This window comes from Episyrphus balteatus, chromosome 3 (genome assembly GCF_945859705.1).
Source record: "Episyrphus balteatus chromosome 3, idEpiBalt1.1, whole genome shotgun sequence".
Classification (NCBI taxonomy): Eukaryota; Metazoa; Arthropoda; class Insecta; order Diptera; family Syrphidae; genus Episyrphus; species Episyrphus balteatus.
Window position 1 is genome coordinate 5,644,721 of NC_079136.1, and position 19,649 is coordinate 5,664,369.

At 31.0% G+C, this 19,649-nt stretch overlaps 2 protein-coding genes and 1 long non-coding RNA gene across 6 annotated transcripts in view; 1 reads left to right on the forward strand and 2 right to left on the reverse strand.

Moving 5' to 3' along the window:
- Positions 1–3,077, reverse strand: part of LOC129916978 (leishmanolysin-like peptidase) — a 200,250-nt gene extending 197,173 nt beyond the window's left edge. Inside the window, exons 1-3 of one of the 4 annotated variants that reach the window (XM_055997272.1) lie at positions 2,738–3,077; positions 2,615–2,648; positions 1,713–2,551 (exon numbers count right to left, since the gene is read on the reverse strand). In XM_055997272.1, the coding sequence (XP_055853247.1) occupies positions 1,713–1,925 (213 nt within the window). In that variant the 5' untranslated portion in view covers positions 1,926–2,551; positions 2,615–2,648; positions 2,738–3,077. Of the gene's footprint in view, positions 1–1,712 lie in introns of all 4 variants that reach the window. The other 3 variants (XM_055997271.1, XM_055997270.1, XM_055997269.1) reach the window with 3 other exon arrangements.
- A 3,733-nt stretch (positions 3,078–6,810) lies between these two features.
- LOC129917233 (uncharacterized) overlaps positions 6,811–19,649 on the forward strand; it is a 31,704-nt gene continuing 18,865 nt past the window's right edge. Inside the window, exons 1-3 of the long non-coding RNA XR_008772619.1 lie at positions 6,811–6,962; positions 7,060–7,219; positions 7,327–7,687. This is a non-coding gene — a long non-coding RNA (uncharacterized LOC129917233). The remainder of the gene's footprint in view (positions 6,963–7,059; positions 7,220–7,326; positions 7,688–19,649) is intronic.
- LOC129917231 (bursicon) lies at positions 6,969–9,858 on the reverse strand. Its single transcript, XM_055997652.1, has 4 exons — positions 9,705–9,858; positions 7,487–7,611; positions 7,298–7,423; positions 6,969–7,235 (listed from the first exon to the last, which is right to left on the reverse strand). The coding sequence occupies exons 1-4, from the start codon at positions 9,841–9,843 to the stop codon at positions 7,095–7,097; spliced, it is 531 nt and encodes a 176-aa protein (XP_055853627.1). The 5' UTR covers positions 9,844–9,858; the 3' UTR covers positions 6,969–7,094.

A 19,649-nucleotide genomic window follows, 5' to 3' on the forward strand; every position in this document is an offset into this window, starting at 1 on the left:
TTTTGTATTTTTCCCGGGTTCCGCTCTAAGAAATATGGTCAACGTAAGTATATACCTAATAGGTATTACTAGATATATTATGATAAATAACGAAGCTACTTGTGATGAAAATTCTGCTTTTTTCTGTGGCTCTACACCGCAGTTGTGCATCCAGCAATCACATACAGTTCACAATGTTTGACAATGTATTAAAAGTATGAGAGTACTCGTAAGTTAACGGCAGCTGAGATGAAAATGCTTCGGATGACAGCAGGAGTTACAAAGCTTGATAGAATTACAAGTACGAAGGCAATATCATAAAACGTTCCAACACGGAGTAAAAAGAAAGGCAGGCCTAAAAACTCCTGGTACAAGGAAAAACATTAGCATTTTGTTGGTCTCCGCAGTGGAACAATACAAAACCGGTAGGCTTGCCGCCGATTTCTGAGGTCAACCCGAAAATAAAGTAGAAGAATATTAATTAGTAGAGTAACTAAACCAAATAGTTACCTAGGCTAATAAGTTATTATTATTATTATTATTATTATTTTCACTTTGTTAACTTATTAGCCTGACCACGGGCAATTGTTTTTAGGTGCAAGAATGTAACCATGTTCCCCTTAAATATTAAAATTCACAGTCTATTCAGGTTGTGATTTTTATAAGTGTCTGTATTCATGGACCAAAATTTTGCGTCTTAGTAAGGGTATGACAGCATCTAACTGATGAGCCCACTGTCATACCTGGGCGAAACGCATATGGAGTTGAGGTCACTTTAACTTTTTAATAATAAAAAGTTATTAACTTTTTAATTGAATTATATTCAATCACTCCGCTTAAAAATAAAAATAATTTTCATTATTTTTTTCACTTTGTTAACGTAATACATATTGACATTTCCTTTTATAATTTCAAATCATAATAAATACTGCCAAAAATATTTGAAAATAAATGCATTTTATATTACGACCAAGTTTAAAAAACGACATGTTAAAATATTTTCAATAATTTTTTTTTTTCAAAAATCTGAGTTCAATTACCATTCTTTCAAAAGCCGTTCATTCAATTAACTTAATTTTAATTTAACATATATGACTAAGCTTCTAGCTTTTAAAAAATGTATATTTGAATATTGTAGGTGTTGCCGTTGTGTTCAAATATTTTTTTTTTGTGTTTGAAGTCAATTAATAAGAAAATTGCATCTATTGCATGAACTATGGAAGATTGTCCCTCACTCCCATATATTTGTTTTCCTTGAATTTCCTAGACAATCTTTCGGCAACACCGGCAATTTTTAATCTATAGACTTTAAAGTATTTTAAATTACCGACGTTTGAAAAAAAAGATCATCAAAATCTAAGCTGTTCGGCCGGGTTCCCTAATATTGCCAATTTTTGAGCTTTAGTTACTCCACTAAATATAATTAATTCAAATTCATAGAGGTACTTTTTAAGAGAATAGGTTGAGAACTGACTGAGCCCTGATTTTTCAATCGTCAGTTAAACTATCAGAGGAATAAATGTCAATACAAAAACAAAACTTTTATTAATAGGAATAAGCTCTATCTGAGGTTTATCTGACTATTGAAAAATTGGCCTTGAGAAGAAAAATTTAAACGATTACGAATGCCCTACCTGATAAGACCGGTACGGGCCTGACCTACTACCTAAGTTTGGGTTGGTTATGGTTATTTATTTCAATTCAACAACAACAACAAAACAACAAAAACTTACCTCATGTGCCTTAGGATGTTGATGGTTACAATTGTGATCAGTTTCAGCAGCAGCAGCCGATGCATCCAAGTTACCGAATGAGGCTACAAAAACTATGCACACAACAAACAGCAACATGCTCCTGGTCGTTGCTTGTGTACTGTAGTTGTAGCCGGTGCCGGGTGTGGTGGAAGTGGTAGAGCACAAAAAATGAACTTTACGTCTATGCATCATTTTTTGTTTCTTTTTTGCATAGAACACGATGATGACAATCAGTTGAAACTGGTCGTAGTGGTTGATTCAGTTGGGGGAGGTGCACCGTTGCCGACAAGCAACATCAACAACATCAACTACAAAACCAGATTTTACAGCCTTCGGCTTTGGCTTCGGCTTTGGTATGGCTTTTGTGGTTGTCGTCGATGCCAACACTCAAATGCATGCAGACAGACACTAAACAATAAAATCATGAAAAATCAGAAAAACAAGAAGATATTTTATCTTTTTTTTCTTTTTCTTGATTTGGATTCGATTCAACTCTCGACCGACTTTCGGGGAGGGGGGGAAGACAATTAAATGGTTAATAAATCGAGGTCTACCCGCTCTAGAAAACGTGCGGTCGTCACAGTTGTTGGATTGTAAGTGACAAGCGCGTAAAAGTGTCCCATTGGCATTTGGGAATCTCTGTCATCAATTGGATTCACCCGTAGACGACCAACTGACTGACTGACCGATCCCAACAACAACAATAAACAACAACAATTCGATAAAATCAACGAAAATAATCTCAATTTCGGCGGAGCGAATGAGAATCTCTTTTTCTCATTTCTTCGTTTCGTCACTTCTCGTCAGATAGAGAGACGCTATAAAAAAAAGATACAATAAACCGAATAACTTTCAGTTTCACCGTTATTTGCATAACTTACTCAATCGACTTGATAGAATTTTTTATTTATTTTTCTTTTTTTGGTCGTCATAAATTTCCGAGAAGAGAAACAAACAAAAATTCAATTGGAAATATTGAAAAATCGAAGAAGGATTTTTTTCACATTCTTTTCTTCTTATGAATATTTTTCTGTCGACTATTTTTCACTCAACTGAACGGAGGAATCACAGGCACAAAACAAATTGATTATTTGTTTTTCATTTTTTTACTGACTGAGTTGTTTTATGCTTTCTTCTTCGAGCACAGTAAAATTTTATATCTAATTAATTGAGGGCAAATATAATTATTTTTATATTGAGTAAGTTCCGTGTATTTTTGTGACTTTGTTTGGCGGATGATTGCGACCACACGACGAGACGAGTTTTGTGCGATTTGTGTTGAATTCTCGAATCGATTGACAATCGAAATCGACTAGCAAAACATGAATACACGAACGTCTCTGATGGCTGGCAGACACAAATACAGAGATGGATGAAAATGAACATGTGGTAGCGGTATGCTGTGTTTTGTGTAGTGTTTTTTTCTTAATGAATGGAAATTAATAAAGTGTGTGAGAATAGGTGTGTAAACAGAAACAGAGAGTATTTTTGTGAGAGAGTGTGCATGGCAAACAAAACAAATACATGGAACATGGGAATAAGATTTTGACAGATGAAATGGTCTTACACGCATACATTTTTAAAATAAAATGCAGTGGCGTAGTTTAAAAATGGAAGATGTGAAAAGACATACATTTTTATATTTATTACATTTACAATTTTTTTTTAAATCAATAAGTGTGTTTTTATTACCACCGGGCTTAACTTGACAAAAAAAAAATGCCTAAGGACTTAACTAGAAAAATTGGCAGCACTGCATATTAAATGTTCCGAAATCATCTGAAACAATGTATGTTTAACCCCCCTCTTTTTTTTGGGACATGATAGGCACACGGGTGAGAATTTGGTTTATACTTTTTCATGTCGCTAGAACTTTTTTTGGACTCAATATTTTATAAAGAATCATATATGAAATTGATGTAGAATTTTCCAAGGAATTCGAATATTTTATTCACAATTCCAAAAAAAAAAATAAAATAGTTAAAAAATTAATTGTCATTCCAAACATCAGTTTTGATATTTTTAAACAAATTCTAAACAACTTACGAACATATTACTTTGGTAGCACAGATTTGTTGAAAAAGTTAAAAGAATTCTCCGGGCTAAGCAACTAACCTTGAGGGGCTAAGTTGTAAATGTAAACTGCTTAACTCAGAGACTCAGACTGCGTTTTTTTTCAGTCGAGACCAGTCGTAATAAAATAAACACCTAATATTTGAAATTTATGTAACAAATAATTTTTGCAAATGCAGATATCTAGTCAATTGAAATAGAAACTCGAAATTGAAAAATGGTACACTGCTGTATACATATTCTCATATTTGAAGTTTTTAAAGGGATTTTAAAAACATTTAAGTCTTTTAAAACCAAATACTTGTCTGGGATTTTAGAAGGAATATTACAATATCTTTTAGAACATTTAACACTGATCATCTTCATCTTATGAAACATTTTACTTATTTTTTAGTGATAAAAAGTTTCTCAACATTTTTAGTTTTCACTTATTTGTTAGTGCCGGACTGATAACACTAATGTAAACTCCTTTTTCTATCTCCTCTATTAATAAAACGAAAGGTTATAGATGACATAATTTTAAATTTTCTATTATTAACAAAAGGTGTTTTTTCAAGCAAAACACTAATGAAATTTCTTAAAGCACATGTAAAGAAAGCTTACTTTAACTAACAGGTAAATTAATACTGTTAATTTGCAATAACAATTATAAATAATTTCAAGGAAAATAATAAATAGACGATAATCAAATCACGAATTTTGAAGTCCAATTGGTTAGCTTTAATCATAAAATTCCGTTTTGTTATGACCATAGCCGTATTTAGGGGGGGGTTATGGGGTTTAACCCCCCCCCGAAATTTTTTTTTCAGAAAATCAAAAGATATACTATAAACAAATACAAGTCTAATATGGACAGCACTAAATGGTTTGTTTTTGTATTTTTGTGATTTGATTACCTATCTGAAAATCTCCCTTAAAGTCTCTACCAATTTTGTATCGTTAAAGAAGAAGGTGTCGATGAAGTTTTTATAAGGGAAATCAAAAATTTTTTGGTTCATTACAACGTTTGGTAAGGGATTTTTCAAAAAACTAGTTTTTGCCTCTTTGTACATTTCCTTAAGCACCATGTTAACACCTTAAAATGCTCTTTTAAGAACCCCTTAAATACCTTATATACCACAAGTATTTATGCAAGGTTTTTGGGGCCGAGACTAAACTATACTTCTTAAAAGGGTTTCGGTGTGCCGAACTCGAATCCAAAGACAGACATATTCGATCCCATCTCGTTTTTGAAATATTACCGTTAAATATATTTAAAAGTTCAGTATATAAGCGAAAATAAATGTATCCATTTATTTAGAGAGTGTAGTACCTATGTATGTACAACATTTCGATATTTTTTTGTTTTGAATTATAAAACTGTACAATTTCCGTTTATTGTTGAATTTCAAAGTGAAGTATAATTAGCTCATGTCAAACAACTTGGATTATTTAAAATTTTTGTTTTTAAGTAAGTTTTTAAGTTTAAAATTTTAGTGCGAAAAAAAGTCCATTTTTCAATGTTTTATATATAAAATTGTACGAAATAATTGTTTGTATAATAAAGCCTAAGAATGGTTAAAATTTGTTTCTTCAAAAAAATTTTCTTCCTCGCTAACGCTCGCAATTTATATCAACCAACGTATCACTCTTTGTACCAATTTAAAATAGCTGAATATTCGGCCATTTTTAAATTCGTTTACGGTAAGCAGAGCTATTTTAAACTTTTAACTACGAATTCCTCTCCTAAAAATTACTTCAAAAGGATATTGGCAAGTTTTTCGCTTCGACTCTAATGACCATCAGCTTAAGCGGGATTAAGAATCGACTGCAGTTACATATAGTTGATACAAAGTATTGTGATTCCTAAAAAAAAATTTGTTTGGTCTGAGCTCTGAGCTTTTGAAATGAAAACAAAATTCCAAGGTTTCACACTAAATTCGATTCTTGATTTGTGAAAGAAATAAAACAAATGTCTAAGGGCCAATTGCTGAATCGAAACTTAAATAATTTATGTTGAACATAAACTCTTACTCTCTACTTTTTCTTTTGCGTAAACTGTCACATAAGAATTTATGTAGAACTATGTATAATGCTTAAGTTTCGATTCAGCAAACGGGTCTTAATCTTTTTACATGATAAATTCTTATGGAAAATCATAAACAAATAAAAAACTCAATTAAAAAAAAACAATCTCAATTACACCGGATTCGAACCTAAGCTAGGCTTATTCAAATTTGTTCATTAGGAAAACTTGTTCATATAAGCTGCTAGGATATGCTTTTCTGAAAAATTAAAGGTTTTTTTATTTAGTACTTTTAGTACACATTGAGGCATAAGGATTGCCTGTGAAGTGATAAAATGAAAAAACGGTGTGAAAATTGAAATTATATTATTTTTATCACTTTACAGCTTCACGGATCGGAAATTGACCACCAAATTTGAAAACAAAAACCAGTGATATTTGAAACAAATGCATTTCGTGTTAAAGGGGATTCACCGTTTACATTTAATTTATGAGTGCTTAACTTATTTGATTGCTTTACATATGTAAATCATTGTATATCCATTCTTATCTACATGGGAGGCATAGGACCCTTTTTTATTTCTACCGCACTGTTTGTTGCATGGATAGAGTACCTTACTGTTGTATTCATACATTACTTACATATGTGTGGGAGCACAATTTCTTATTTGACATTTGTGTGGAGTTTCACTGTTGTGTGTGTGTGAGATATGTCAAGAAGTATGGTGTTAAGAGAAATGTCAAAAATGACAGTGCCAAAGAAAGATACAAAAGAAAAATGGATAAAGTCACCACAGTTATGATAACACAGTGAATGTCGATAATTTAGTCGATAATGCAGTGCACATTAATACACCTCAACAAATTAACCGGATATACATACATAAGTTACCTATGTCATCCGGTAAATTTGTTTTAAATTTTTATTTAACTTGTCTGTAATAATTAAATCAAACTATGCATGTAAAATATTTTAAGTAGTTTATGAAAACAGTTTCAAATATAGATTTATAATCAACAGCTGTTGTTAGTTTTCCATGAATAAAATAAAAATTGAATTGAAATTTGAATTTTGAATTACCGACCCTAATATGAATGTTAGGTATGGCAGTTATGGATTTAAAAAAATGCAGAATTTAAAAAAAAAATAGGTAAAATAAAGTTTTCGAACGTTATCATAACGAATTTATTCAAAACAAAAAAGGTTAAATTTAAACAACACATTTATGCATCATGTTATTTTTTCAGGCAGAATGCAAATGCAAAAATATTTAACAAATAATTTATTGGAAATTTGTTCGTCTAAAATGATTATTAAGTGGTCCTTCGTCTGAATATCCTGCTATTTCTTGTGGAACAATACCAGATTCTTCTACCGATGAACATGGCCGACACATGCATTCCAAAGGTGCTTTTGTTAAAACCTTGAATTAATTTTAAAACTGATTACTTGGCATGTTTGAAAATGAAGAGAAAGATTGTAAACCTTTTTAAATTTTCGCTCTCCATTTTTAGCTTTTGGACAAAATAATGAAACTGCTGCTTCACGTTCGCCAGATTCTTGACAACACATACAAGAACGCTCCATTTGCCATATTTTACTTCCGGAAACCTTTTTGTTGTTGGAAATTATAAAATCAATGCAATTTTATTGAAGATTTTTGGGAAGTTTTACCTGAAGGTAACTGGCACAGCGACCGACACAAGCAAAAGATGGTATTGGCTTTGGAACACAACCAGGATATTGTAAGACGTGTATTACTGGAGTTACTTGGCAATCATCACCTATATGAGATACTTCTGCAAATAGAAAAAAAATTATCTTCATGAAAAAAAAAAACAAAGCCACTATACTTTTTTGTCAAGTTATTCGAAGGTGAGTGATTGATCATTTGCTAATTTGATATCTGTTTAAAAAATAGAAGATTATGTTTCGTTAAACCAAACTACCTATTGCTCAAACAAAAATATAAAAAAAAAACAATTCTTTTTGTATGATAAGTTTCCATTAACATAAGAGCCATCGTACCAAATTTTTGTTTTATAGGGTTTCCCCCTTAAATTTTAAATGGTAGCCTAAAATTCAATTAATTTATTTAAACTGTATAAGTAGGTAAAATTGGCTATAACAAAAAATTGTGGCCCTCATAAAACTTGATAAAAACTTTGCTTTTGTAATAAGAATCAAGGACCAAAAAAAAGGGGTAATTTTTCGCTGATAAGAGGTCAAAAATATATGTAGTGAACAAAATTATTTGTGGAATACATATCATATGACACATGTTTTTAAGGTATTTTTTGATGCTGAATCTAATGACATAAAAATAAAGTCAATACGATTGCTCTTAGAAAAGTTATAGCCGATTAAAAACAAGGCAGCTTGTTTTTTTTTTACTTCAACAGGTAAAATATAATCGAAACCCATTTGAAAACATGATACACTGATGAAATTCGTGATGAAGGTTTTAGATGAAGCAGGATTCATAAAGTTCTCGAAAATATTTCTGGTGAAGGGGTGTTTTTTTGATGGGTTGAGTCTGAAAGGTATCAACACATCTGACATACATTTTATTAATTTTTTAAACTTTGTGAAAAGGTTTCGTTTGTTATAAGAATTAAGAATCTACATAGTCTATAAAAGCCGTGTTTTATTGGTAGTCAGTATCTTACTGAGTAAACATTTTGTGCTTTAAACAACAATAAACGACTACTTTTACTTATTATTAATAATCCCTAACTGTTGAAGAGTCAAAAATGTACCTATAAGTTTAGAAAAAATTTTCTCTGTAAAATAAAAAATTAAAAACTTTTGTTTATCCTTAGAAAGCATTTGTTGTTGTTTCTCGTGCAATATTTAACTGAGCTAAGTACTGAGTTACCAATAAAACACGGCTTAACTTATCTTAAGTGAAAGGGTGTTTTTTTAAGAAATGATGAAATTCGGAGTAAGTACTACAAAAACTGGTTTACAAAAATGTTACACCAATGAAAATAGGTACAAATGTTTCATTTATAACAGAAATGAAGAATCTAAGCAGTCTATATACAAATATTTTAGGTAAAAGGGTGTTTTTTTTTTGGGAAATAATTAAAATCCGTGATAAGTCCGATAAAATCAATGATATAAAGGGCACCTTTACGAAATTCATTAAAAATGTTATCTTTCTTACGGGATTACGAATAAAATAAGTCTATAAATTTTTTTCATGTCAAAGGGTGTTTTTTTTTTAGGTGTAGAGAAAATGTACTAGAGTAATACTAGTGGTACCCTATTGAAATTCTGCAATTATGTAAATTTTGAAATTAGAAAAAAGAATATAAAATGTCTATAAGAATATCATAGTGAAAACAAAACTGATGGGCCACCCTATTGAAAATTTGCGGTTAAAACGTTGAATTTGGGATAGAAAGCAAGAATAAAGAGTTTTCATAAAAAAAAATATGTGAAAGCGTGTGGTTTTTCTAAGAGACAATTAAATCTGTAATCAGTAGATACCAAAAAGCAAATGATTAGTTTTCTATTTTTGGTTTCCATGACAAATTGAACTTAATTTCTGAGACGTGTTACACGATTGCATGGCTTTTTGGGACCAATTATACTGTATCTTCGAAAAAATACACCCTTTTTACTAAATTTTTAAATTGGTAAAACAATAACCAATGCCGTTTTAATTTATTCAATAAGCCCTACAAAACGTATCTTCTTGGTATCGGAAAAATTATTTTTAATTTTATTTTTGTTAACACAGAGTTACACCAGGGCATTTAAGTTTTGACCCTAACTCGCATACCTACCCAAAGTCCTAACGAATCTCATTCTACTGCACTATATAAAATGACCACTTTTAAAATGCAAACTTATTTGTTAATATCAAAAACAAAAAATCTCTTACCATTTTCGGAAGCTAAATTAACAGTTGAATCCGCATTAACCATTTTAACAAAAGAATTCCCACAAAAATAAACACAAACCAACAGAACAACCTTGATTGAATATTGTGTGGCACCACTTATCACTTGACACGAATTCATATTTTTGAAATTAAAAACAATACACTTTCTCAGTACAGCACTTCCGTTCGACCGGACTTGAAAAAACCTTGTAAGGAATAAACGCACAATGTAACCGTCATTTATATGTCACACAAATTCAATGGCTAACAATTTCTTTGAACATTTCTCAAGTCCGCCTATATGTACTAAAAGTACATAAATATAACTTACTTTTTGAAGTGTAATAATGTACTTTGCAAAAAGTAGGTACACACTGTCATAATTGCGTACACCAAAATCACATTAGTCAAATGGGTGGGACCACCCGTTCGCCATAGGATTTTTGTCTTAATCATGTTGGAATTTATAGCCTTTTTTGTACTCGTTTTTAACCCTCCGGGATCTATGTGAGGTTGTCGTTTAGGTTTAGGATGAAGTTAGCCAGTGATGTGGGGAGTTGGCCTTATTATTATTATTTTTTGCAAAACAAACATGGCTAATGTTGACACGAAGAAATTTTGAGAATTTGTCGTTATGAAACTCTTTCCATTGATTTTTATTTTCGTTAATATTTTGGTAAAAATTTAACTTCCTTAAAACTTAGGAGATACACTTTTTACCATATATCATGTAATAGTTTACACTCATGACTCATAAAACCTTTGTGTAGTGCTCTTTATAAAACTGCTTTCGCTCCTATTGCACTTTTATAAGGTACTTGAAAATACTTTGGCATTTAAAAAAGACAATAGTTAAAATAGGACCCTTTTTGGTCAGGAGGAAATTCCTAACACGTTCTCTTGAGACTTGGAACATTCATTTGATGTGAAACTTTACTGATTTAGTAAATGCCATTAATCTGCCACCAAAATGAGGCAATAAAAAAATGGTTGAATGGGGATGTCGACAATGGGGTTGATGGCGACTAAAATTCCAACTCAAAGGACCCCGCACATTTTGTACCTATGGAAAGTGCCCTCGGTGAAATGGTCTGAAATTTTAGTATGTTGTTCTCTTGAAGCTCCTGATCAAAAGCCGATATATCCAGAATGTCGAAAAATGGACAGTTTTTATGATAACGGTCTTTTTCCGATGACTATCTCAACACTGAACCAAATCAGGTAGGTCATATTGACGGAAATATTTTGTTAACTTTTGAAGAATAATTTATTCAAATCGACAATATTTCATGAAATTTTTCGTAATAATGAATATTAAATATTCAAAATCACAAAAATTTCTTCAACTGCTAAAAGATTTAGCATTTTATTCAACCGAACAATTTTTTTTCATTTTGACAATCCGAAATCGTAGACTGACAAAATTTATCAACTTGAAGAATATTCTTCAATATGTTAACAATAACTTATATGCCTACAAATATAAATGCTTTTAGAAACCAAATAATTCCTGCAAACTAACGGATTTTGCAGAGATATTTTTTCAAATTGAATAAATTTATTCAAATCCCGGAATGTGTTTTATTCAAATTGATGAAATTTTCTTCAAACCGAAGAATTTTCATAATTATTCCTATTCTTCGTTCCATTTTCTTCAAATTGAAGAAAGTTTTTCAAATAGAGGAAAACGTTTTCTTCAGACTGAAGAAATTATTCAATTTAAAGAAGTTTGTTCAATATTTTGCCGGTAACTGTTAATTAAGTGATAAGTTTTATTTTTGTAAGTGAACTGGTGCCGAAAAGTTTGATGACGTCTTAGAAAATTTAAAATTAATATACATAAATAAATACCGATAAAAATACAAAACTTTTGGAAGTTAATACCTTAAATAAACATGTAAGTATTTGAATAAATCCAATTTAAATGATAATATGAATTCAACAGAAGAAAAACAAACAAATATAATCCTTGTATGCATGAAAAAAAAAGCTATTTTTGATTTATGTAATTGAAAATTTATTTTAAAATTTATTATTTTAACTCTACACGACTTCTCAAGAAAAGTGGTATTTTACAAAAAAGATCTTACTCAGCTTGTTCTCCAGGACCTCCGGACAAACGAATTTTTAACCTTGGTAAGACAGATTATATTCAAAACAGAATTTTTTCTGAATTTTTTCAATTTAGATGAAGCCGATGTTTCCGAGCACATTGAAGAAATTATAAGAGACAATTGTACTTGGGCAGAAATGGAAATGCATTGGGATGCTTAAAAAAACCTAAGATCACAAAAGCCGAATCGACAGTGGATATCTTAGGCAAATGGAAGCAATATAAGAACCCGATGGGTTTTAAATTGGTAAGTTTATTTAATTTGTAATTTTAAGAGCTAAAACAAGAAACAATATAATATTTTCGCGTTTCGAGGCATTGTAACCTTAAGCATTGTAGTCTCCAAAATACGTTTATGAGTATGACTCAATATGGATTTCAAACATCTATATCCGAAAGCTGAGAGTTTATTATTAAAATATGATAATTTTTCTGTAAAAATTATACCAATTTTTGAAGACGAAATAAAGGACCCAACTAGTCGCCAGACCTTAAGCGAAATGATGAATAATAATAGTTTAACATAAAAGCTTAAATTAACCAATTTTCGAATTTTTTCGACCCAACAAACATAGTTATATATTTTTTCTTTTATTTTTTTTTTCCAGATGGACGTGTCTGTGGCATTTTTTATTTAATTCACAGCCTTCTTATACCAACAGCTAAACTCATCACTGGCAGTGGATCACAGAAGGCCATTTCTCGTTTTTCTATTCGGGACTCCCAAGCTAGCTTTCTTTTAGTTGGATCAAGTGTAGCGGCATGCGACGAAGAGATTCTCCGGAGACAAAAAGAAAAAAAAAACATTCAACCACTGGTTATTGTTACTGGACCAATTTTGGATCCTAAGGACATTGTTGTATTTTTCGATGGTATAAAGTTCAAACAAAATTCAATTATTTTGGCAATCGATCTGTGTTTCAAAATTTTTAATTTATTTAATTTGGAATACCCTACTGGTTCAAGTTTGGTTTGGGCCTTTATTCAAAACTTTTATTATAATCATTTTTAGCAAAAAAAACAAAACCGACTTCCATGGATCAAAACTGTGTTTTATGGTTTTTAAAATAGTTCCTATGGCTAAAAGTGAACGAAATTGAAATGGGACCACACTGCAGCCGCCAGCTTTCCAATACAAAAAGAATTGTCAAAATTGGTTCACTCAGTCCAAAGTTATGCGGTAACAAACATAAAAAAAAAAAAAAAAAAAAAAAAAAAATACAGACGAATTGAATACCTCCTCCTTTTTGGAAGTCGGTAAATAAAATTGAGACTAGTTATAATAAGAACCATCCAAAAGTAAACTCACTAATAAATAAGTTAAATAAATCTTAAGTTCAGTAATTAATACATACCTATAAGTACACACACAAGAGAATAAAATTAAAACATATTCTTGTATTTAAAAAAAGCTATTTGTTTGTTTGTTTTGGTTATTTACATTTTGGGGCTATACTAACTTACATTTTTAGGATACCTTTTAAATATTGATATAAATAATACAATTTTTTTATTTTCTTTCAGTAAAATTATTTACAGAAAATAAATTTATTTAAAGAAAAATATTTTCTGCTTGAAATCGAATTAGCGTTAAAAAAATCATTAATTTGAAGAATAGAATGCCCTTTATTGAAGATGAAAATGAAGAAACAAGCAGGTTAAAATAACAACTTTTCTTCAATTAAAAGAAATAAAAACGTTCAAATGAATAAATTTCATCAACTTAAAAAGTTTGATCCGTCAATTGGAAGAAAGTTTATTTATTATAAAGAAATGGGTAAGTTAAAATGAAGAATTATTTGTTTAATTGAAGAACTATTATTCACAAAATTTCATGAAATAATGATGAATATTAGTCAATTTGACAAAATTTTGTAGATTTTACTCCGCTACGAAAAATTTTATTCATTTCTTCAAAATGACGGAACTTCTTGAATCTAAGAATATATTCGTCTAATTGACGGATAGGAGGTGTTGACCTTATATTGATCACCCTTTCTTCAAATTTACTTGCTTTTTCATCAATATGACTACCGAATTTGGTTCAGTGAAACCTTTTATAAGAGGGATAGTAACTCTCTATTTTGTGTTTTGCGCTAGGTATTTTTTAGTGGAATCCATAGGTTTTTAGGGTCGCTGAAACTGAATCCAAAGTCTATTTTGACCCATCACGTCGGGTTTTCAAGATAACCTCAAAAAATGTCACAGCCTAGAAAATTTTTTTTTTTAAATCTGGGAGTGCGATTACCTACAGTAAATATATGTTTTTCGGGTCGCTGAAACCAGATTCGAAGTCCATTTTGCCCTATCACGTAAATTTTTTAAAAATAAGCTAAAAAAATGTGATTGTTTCTTTTTTTTTGAGGTAATCTCGAAAACCTGACGGGATAGGGCAAAATAGACTTCGAATCCGGTTTACTATAATCGCACTCCCAGATTATGGCTGTGAATTTTTTTGAGATTATCTTGAAAACCCGACGTAATGGGTCAAAATAGACTTCGGCTTCGGTTTCAGCGACCCTAAAAACCTATGGATTCCACTAAAAATAGCGCAAAACACAAAATAGAGAGTTACTATATCCCTTATAAAAGGTTTGAGATAGTCATCGGTAAAAACCCGTTATCTTAAAAACTGTCCATTTTTCGACTTTCTGCCAATATCAACTTTTGATCAGGGGCTTCAAGAGAACAACATATGTACTAAAATTTCAGACAATTTCACCGAGGGCCACCTCCCATACGAAATGTGCGGGGTCCTTTAAAAAAATAAATATTATGTAAATGTTCCAATGCTTTATTGCTTTAGTTTTGTTTATTTAGGAATTTTGGGTTTTCGGGATTTTGGATTTTCGCGATCTTAAATTTTGAAATTTTGTCCATTTTTCGTCAAAATTACCATTTGGCATAATTGGCAAGAAAATCTACTAAGCATTTGACATCATTAAAAGGAGATTTATAAAAATTTATAAATAGGTTTTTAATAAAAATTAGCCTTAATAGATAAAGACTGCGAATTTTTGATTGACTGGTCCATAGATTGTTTCATGGTGACTTAACTAGAACTTATCAAGTGGGCAGCGCAGCGATGTGATGCGATACATATCGCATCGATTTTGGTTGAAATTTGTGAGTATTAGTTGCAAATAAGACTCAATTTTTTTACCGACTTCGAAAAGGAAGGAGGTATTCAATTCGTCTGTATTTTTTTTTTCAGTTCTGGATAGAGAATCTATCAGAAAAACCATAAAACACAGTTTTGATCCATTGAAGTTGGTTTTGTTTTTTTTTTTTTTTTTTAATAAAAATGGTTATGAAATAAAAAAATGTTGAAACGGTATTAACAAACGATTTTTGTTATCTTTTGCATTTGCCCCCCCCAGAACTGGTCCATACTTAAAGCAAATCAAATTATAAGAGTTGTTAAAATATATGTATAATAACAGAAAGAACTTGAGTGAAACTCTTGTCTATTTCTGGCTGAAAATGCGAATTTTATTGTTTGTTGGTCGACCTCACAAATAAATAAACCACTATTTGTTGGGTAAACACGATTTTTTTTTTTCGATTTAAAAAAAAGTGAATTTTCTAAGTGTTTTTTTTTTTTACTTCAAAGTGATTTTGGTGAAAAATTTTGATAAGGACATCGACAATTAAGGTATGAATTGTATTCTAAAAAAAAATTTAATTGTATATGCAACTCTATTTTTTCATACGGAGGGGTTGAAATACACACTTAAAAAATTTTCACTTTTTTTGTTATTTTTTTCATACGTAAGTGTTTTTAAAATAGCGCAACCCGCCACAACATTGCATAAAATATATATTATTGAACTGCTGGATATATAGAACAATCTTGCATTTCAAGAGTTTGCCCAAGTTTGCACCCCTGAAAAATAAAGACCCCTTGAAAAAAAAGCGACCCTTACTTATAGACTTTTATAAATATTATGTTATTGAGAAAATTTCTTCAGGGATACCTTTAAAAATATGTAATGAAATAGTGTTCCAAATTTCAAAAGAATCGGCGCAGTAGTTTTGAAGTTATAAAGGGCACCGGCTTGAAAACATTAGTTGTGGGGAGAACGATTTAAAGTTTTGAACCCTGGACTAAAACTTTCGTTAGCGAAGTATTAAAATACTCATAACTTGGTCAATTTGGCTCCAATAGACCTACAATTTGAACACAATATTCTTGAGATATAAAAAAAATGTATTGCAAATAAAAACAACAAAACTGGGTTTCCCAGAAAAAAAGTACCTACCTATGTTTCAGTTTTTTTTAAATCTTAGGAACTTTAATATTTTTTGTTAGAATGAAGTCTTTAGTCTTCTTCTTCTTCTTCTTCCTTTTTCTCGGCGCTGTTATGATCTCGATGTCGAGGGGATCATAACTATCCCAAGTAACTGCTTCACACTAGTGATCCGCCTGTGGGGTTCGCCGGGTTGACCTCAGAAATCGGCGGCAAGCCTCCCGGTTTTGTATTGTTCCATTTCTAAGGCCAACTGAATGCTGGTGGTTTTGCATTTGCTTGTACCAGGAGTTTTTAGGCCTACCTTTCTTTCTATAGAATGAAGTCTTTAGTATTTGACTAAAAACTACGAGGTCATTAAGAAATGGTATAAATATGTCCATAATATTGCAAAATTTTATACAAAATCAATCAATAAACGAAAAAAAATTTTTTTCTACATTTCATCTTAATTTCTCAAAAACTATTTAATGAAACAACTTGACTCAAAAAATAAAATAAATAATGAACTTTAAGAAAAGTTATAGCACAGGGTTATACGTGCATTTTATGATTTTTAATATTTTATTTCTCCCGGCTAATCGGGAGGTAAGTGGGTAAGCACTTAAGTGGCTTTTACTGTACCAAGAAAATGAAAATTTTTCCTTCCGAATATTTTTTTTGTCATTTGGTACCTGTTTGATGTGGAAAATGTGCCCAAATATTTTTGGCCCGGTTTTAGACTAAAATACCGCACTATGTGTCGTTAAAATTCGCTGCCAAACGTAGCTATAAAAATGCTTTTAGATCACTAATACCACCTAAATAAAGGGCACATAATAAGGAATATTTTCATGCACCTCGCATAAAAAGTAGGCATTTGTAACATAGTTCTTTGCTATTGGAAAATTGTAAAAAGGCCTGCATAATTTGTTCAAACTTCGTGTTTACTTTTTCATGATTTATTTGAATACAATAGATGCCTACAATATATTTGAAGATTTTCAAAAGTGAATATTGAAATATTGATACTGCTCAACAAGGTTTTTTATTTCGATATATGTATATCAAATTATACAGTTGAAAAAGGTTTTGGTATGATGAACTCGTAATACTCCATATTATATAAATATTTTTTCACGCCAAGTTTTGAGATATTACCCAAAAAACTTTTTCTTGACTTTTTTCGTGGTTATGAAATTAGGTATAAGTAAGTAATTATTCAACTTTTCATTCCACGTGTTCATAAGCCATTGATTTTGTATAGTCCAGTATATAGTTACGGTGACCATATTTTTCGAAGCGAAACCCGGGACAGATAAAAAATTCGTTGGATCGTTTTGAAAATATTGATTTTTCAAAAAAAAATTATTTTTTTTAAATGAGTTTTCATAATTTTTCCTTATTTTGATATCAAGATTTCCTAAACGATTTTATGGGAGGGTTTTTGTTGCAATAATTTAAGTAGTTTACGAAATCAGAAATCAAGAAAATGGTTTTATAATAATGTCTGTTAATAACATCTAAAAACATATGGAGATTTTTCAATCGTTTGTCACTCCCATTTATTTGTCCATGAAATTTTTCTTGCAGCAATAGTTTTTTTGACTTTGGAGACTTAGAAACATTTTTTTTTGCTTCAGCAGCGTATTAGGCTTAATGCTTTATCCGAAAAATTAGACAAATTTTAATTTTCAGCCACTGTTTTCTTGTTTTCTTAAAATATTGAATACAAAAATCAGAGAATGTCCAAATACGGGACAATCACGGGACAAAATACGGGACACTTATACGTCCCGGGTTTCTTAAATAAAAACCCGGGAAAAGCTGTAGAAATACGGGACAGTCTCGGGTAAACCGGGACGGATGGTCATCGCAAGTATAGTCCATGTTTTTTGGAGTGAGTACGGCTATAATTTGTAATGGTCCCTTTTTCTGATATGAACTCTGCGTGCCAGCGGAAATTCACGAATTTTCTTCTTGCGGTTCAATACAGATGATGATTGTTTTCTCTGATTAATATCCTGCGAATTTGGTAGAGAAGGGGTTTAATTGGCAAAATCACGGAACGCTTCGGTTAAATCATAGGTTTACTTGGTCACGAGTCTTCTCGTAAAAGCACCAGGTTAAACGGTAAAATCACGATTCGTCTTAGTAAATCACATGTTTTTCTGGTTAAAACATTAATCACTTCGATTCAATTAGGTACCAGGTAACCCCTGTAAAAACACGAATCATTTCAAGAAAAACACTGTTACATAACGAGTCCGAGTCGTACTACATATCACTAATCACTGGTTTACCCGCGAGTAGGCTTGGATTGCCTCGTGAAAATTATCGAGCACGGTAAAATCACTTGTCGTCTGCAGTAAAATCTTAGGTTCGGCTAGTAAAAAGTCAATTGTGATTTGAACAAAGTTTCAATCAGAATTTTAAAATATTATTTTTCTTAAATGCATTTGATATCCATTAAAAATTATAAAAATGTACACCTTCAGGAAGCACATCAGTAATTCTATATGCTCAGAATACAATACCAGATATGGCCCGCAGAAAAAGTAAGTAAGTAAGTAAGTAAGACAGTTAAGATCAATAATATCACTAAATGATGAAAGCAATTCCGTTACATCAGCAGTCATTTTCATGATACCTACAACAGTCGGAAAAAGTATTTTGACAAAATGAACATTTTTCTAACTGATTAGAATAATCTGTAACGGTTAAACATAAAATAAGGAAGTTGACGGTTTTTTAATAAGTAGGGTAGAGTTGCCTGTTTTCGGCCGTCTCAAGTTTCCGGCCCCTTTTCGGAAAATCGTTATAACTAGGGATTTCATAGGGTTTATTCCAAAATTTTGCTTTTATGCTGTTCTCTTATTTCTTGGCACAGCATTTGAGCGAAAATTTGGAATAAACCCCTTCGAAATCCCTAGATATCACAATTTTTCGAAAGACGGCGGAACTTAACATTGAAATTAGTGCATTCCCTGTTGCAAGTCATAATTTCGGTGTGTCTGTTAAAAAATCTGTGGAGAACTGAATTTATCGCGGGAAACTAAAAATTACCAATTATGAAAACACAAAAATTTATTTATACTATTCAAAATTTACCACAAATGGACAAAAAATGAAAAAATGCATTAAAAAAAAATAGACGCATTTTGAAGAATTTACTTTAAATCGGGGATTGAGCCCAAAAAGTCTGAATTTGGAAATGCCATTCTTTCATCAAAAACCTTGTTAGCAAAAGTACCCTTTGCATTGAGCTCGAAGAAGATACTTTTGCCATATTTATGGGAAGATATTGCAGTATTTATCTCATAAAACAAAAAAAAATTGAATTCTCAAAGGGACATGTTGTTGTGCTTTTCGCTTCTGGAATAAACTTGACCAAATTTTTACGGAGCTTCAACAGTTCATTTTCGTTTCCCGGATCATTGAGATAGAAATTTGTGAGAATGTGGTCCATAAAACTTTGTTTTTGAATGAAAGAATCATACCATTATCACAGTACACATAATAAGGTAATATATTACGAACGTTGTCAAAATTTGTTTGTCAGAAATGGGCACCAATCTGTCAGGTCGGCCTTTAATTTTTATA

What these genes read in the sequence shown, in the direction of transcription:
- LOC129917231 (XM_055997652.1), bottom strand. Translation starts at nt 9,843, where the DNA reads ATGAATTCGTGTCAAGTGATAAGTGGTGCCACACAATATTCAATCAAG. An exon ending in TAATTTAGCTTCCGAAAATG is followed by an intron (nt 7,612 to 9,704) that starts GTAAGAGATTTT and finishes TTCTATTTGCAG; the next exon opens with AAGTATCTCATATAGGTGAT. An exon ending in GCTGTGCCAGTTACCTTCAG is followed by an intron (nt 7,424 to 7,486) that starts GTAAAACTTCCC and finishes AACAACAAAAAG; the next exon opens with GTTTCCGGAAGTAAAATATG.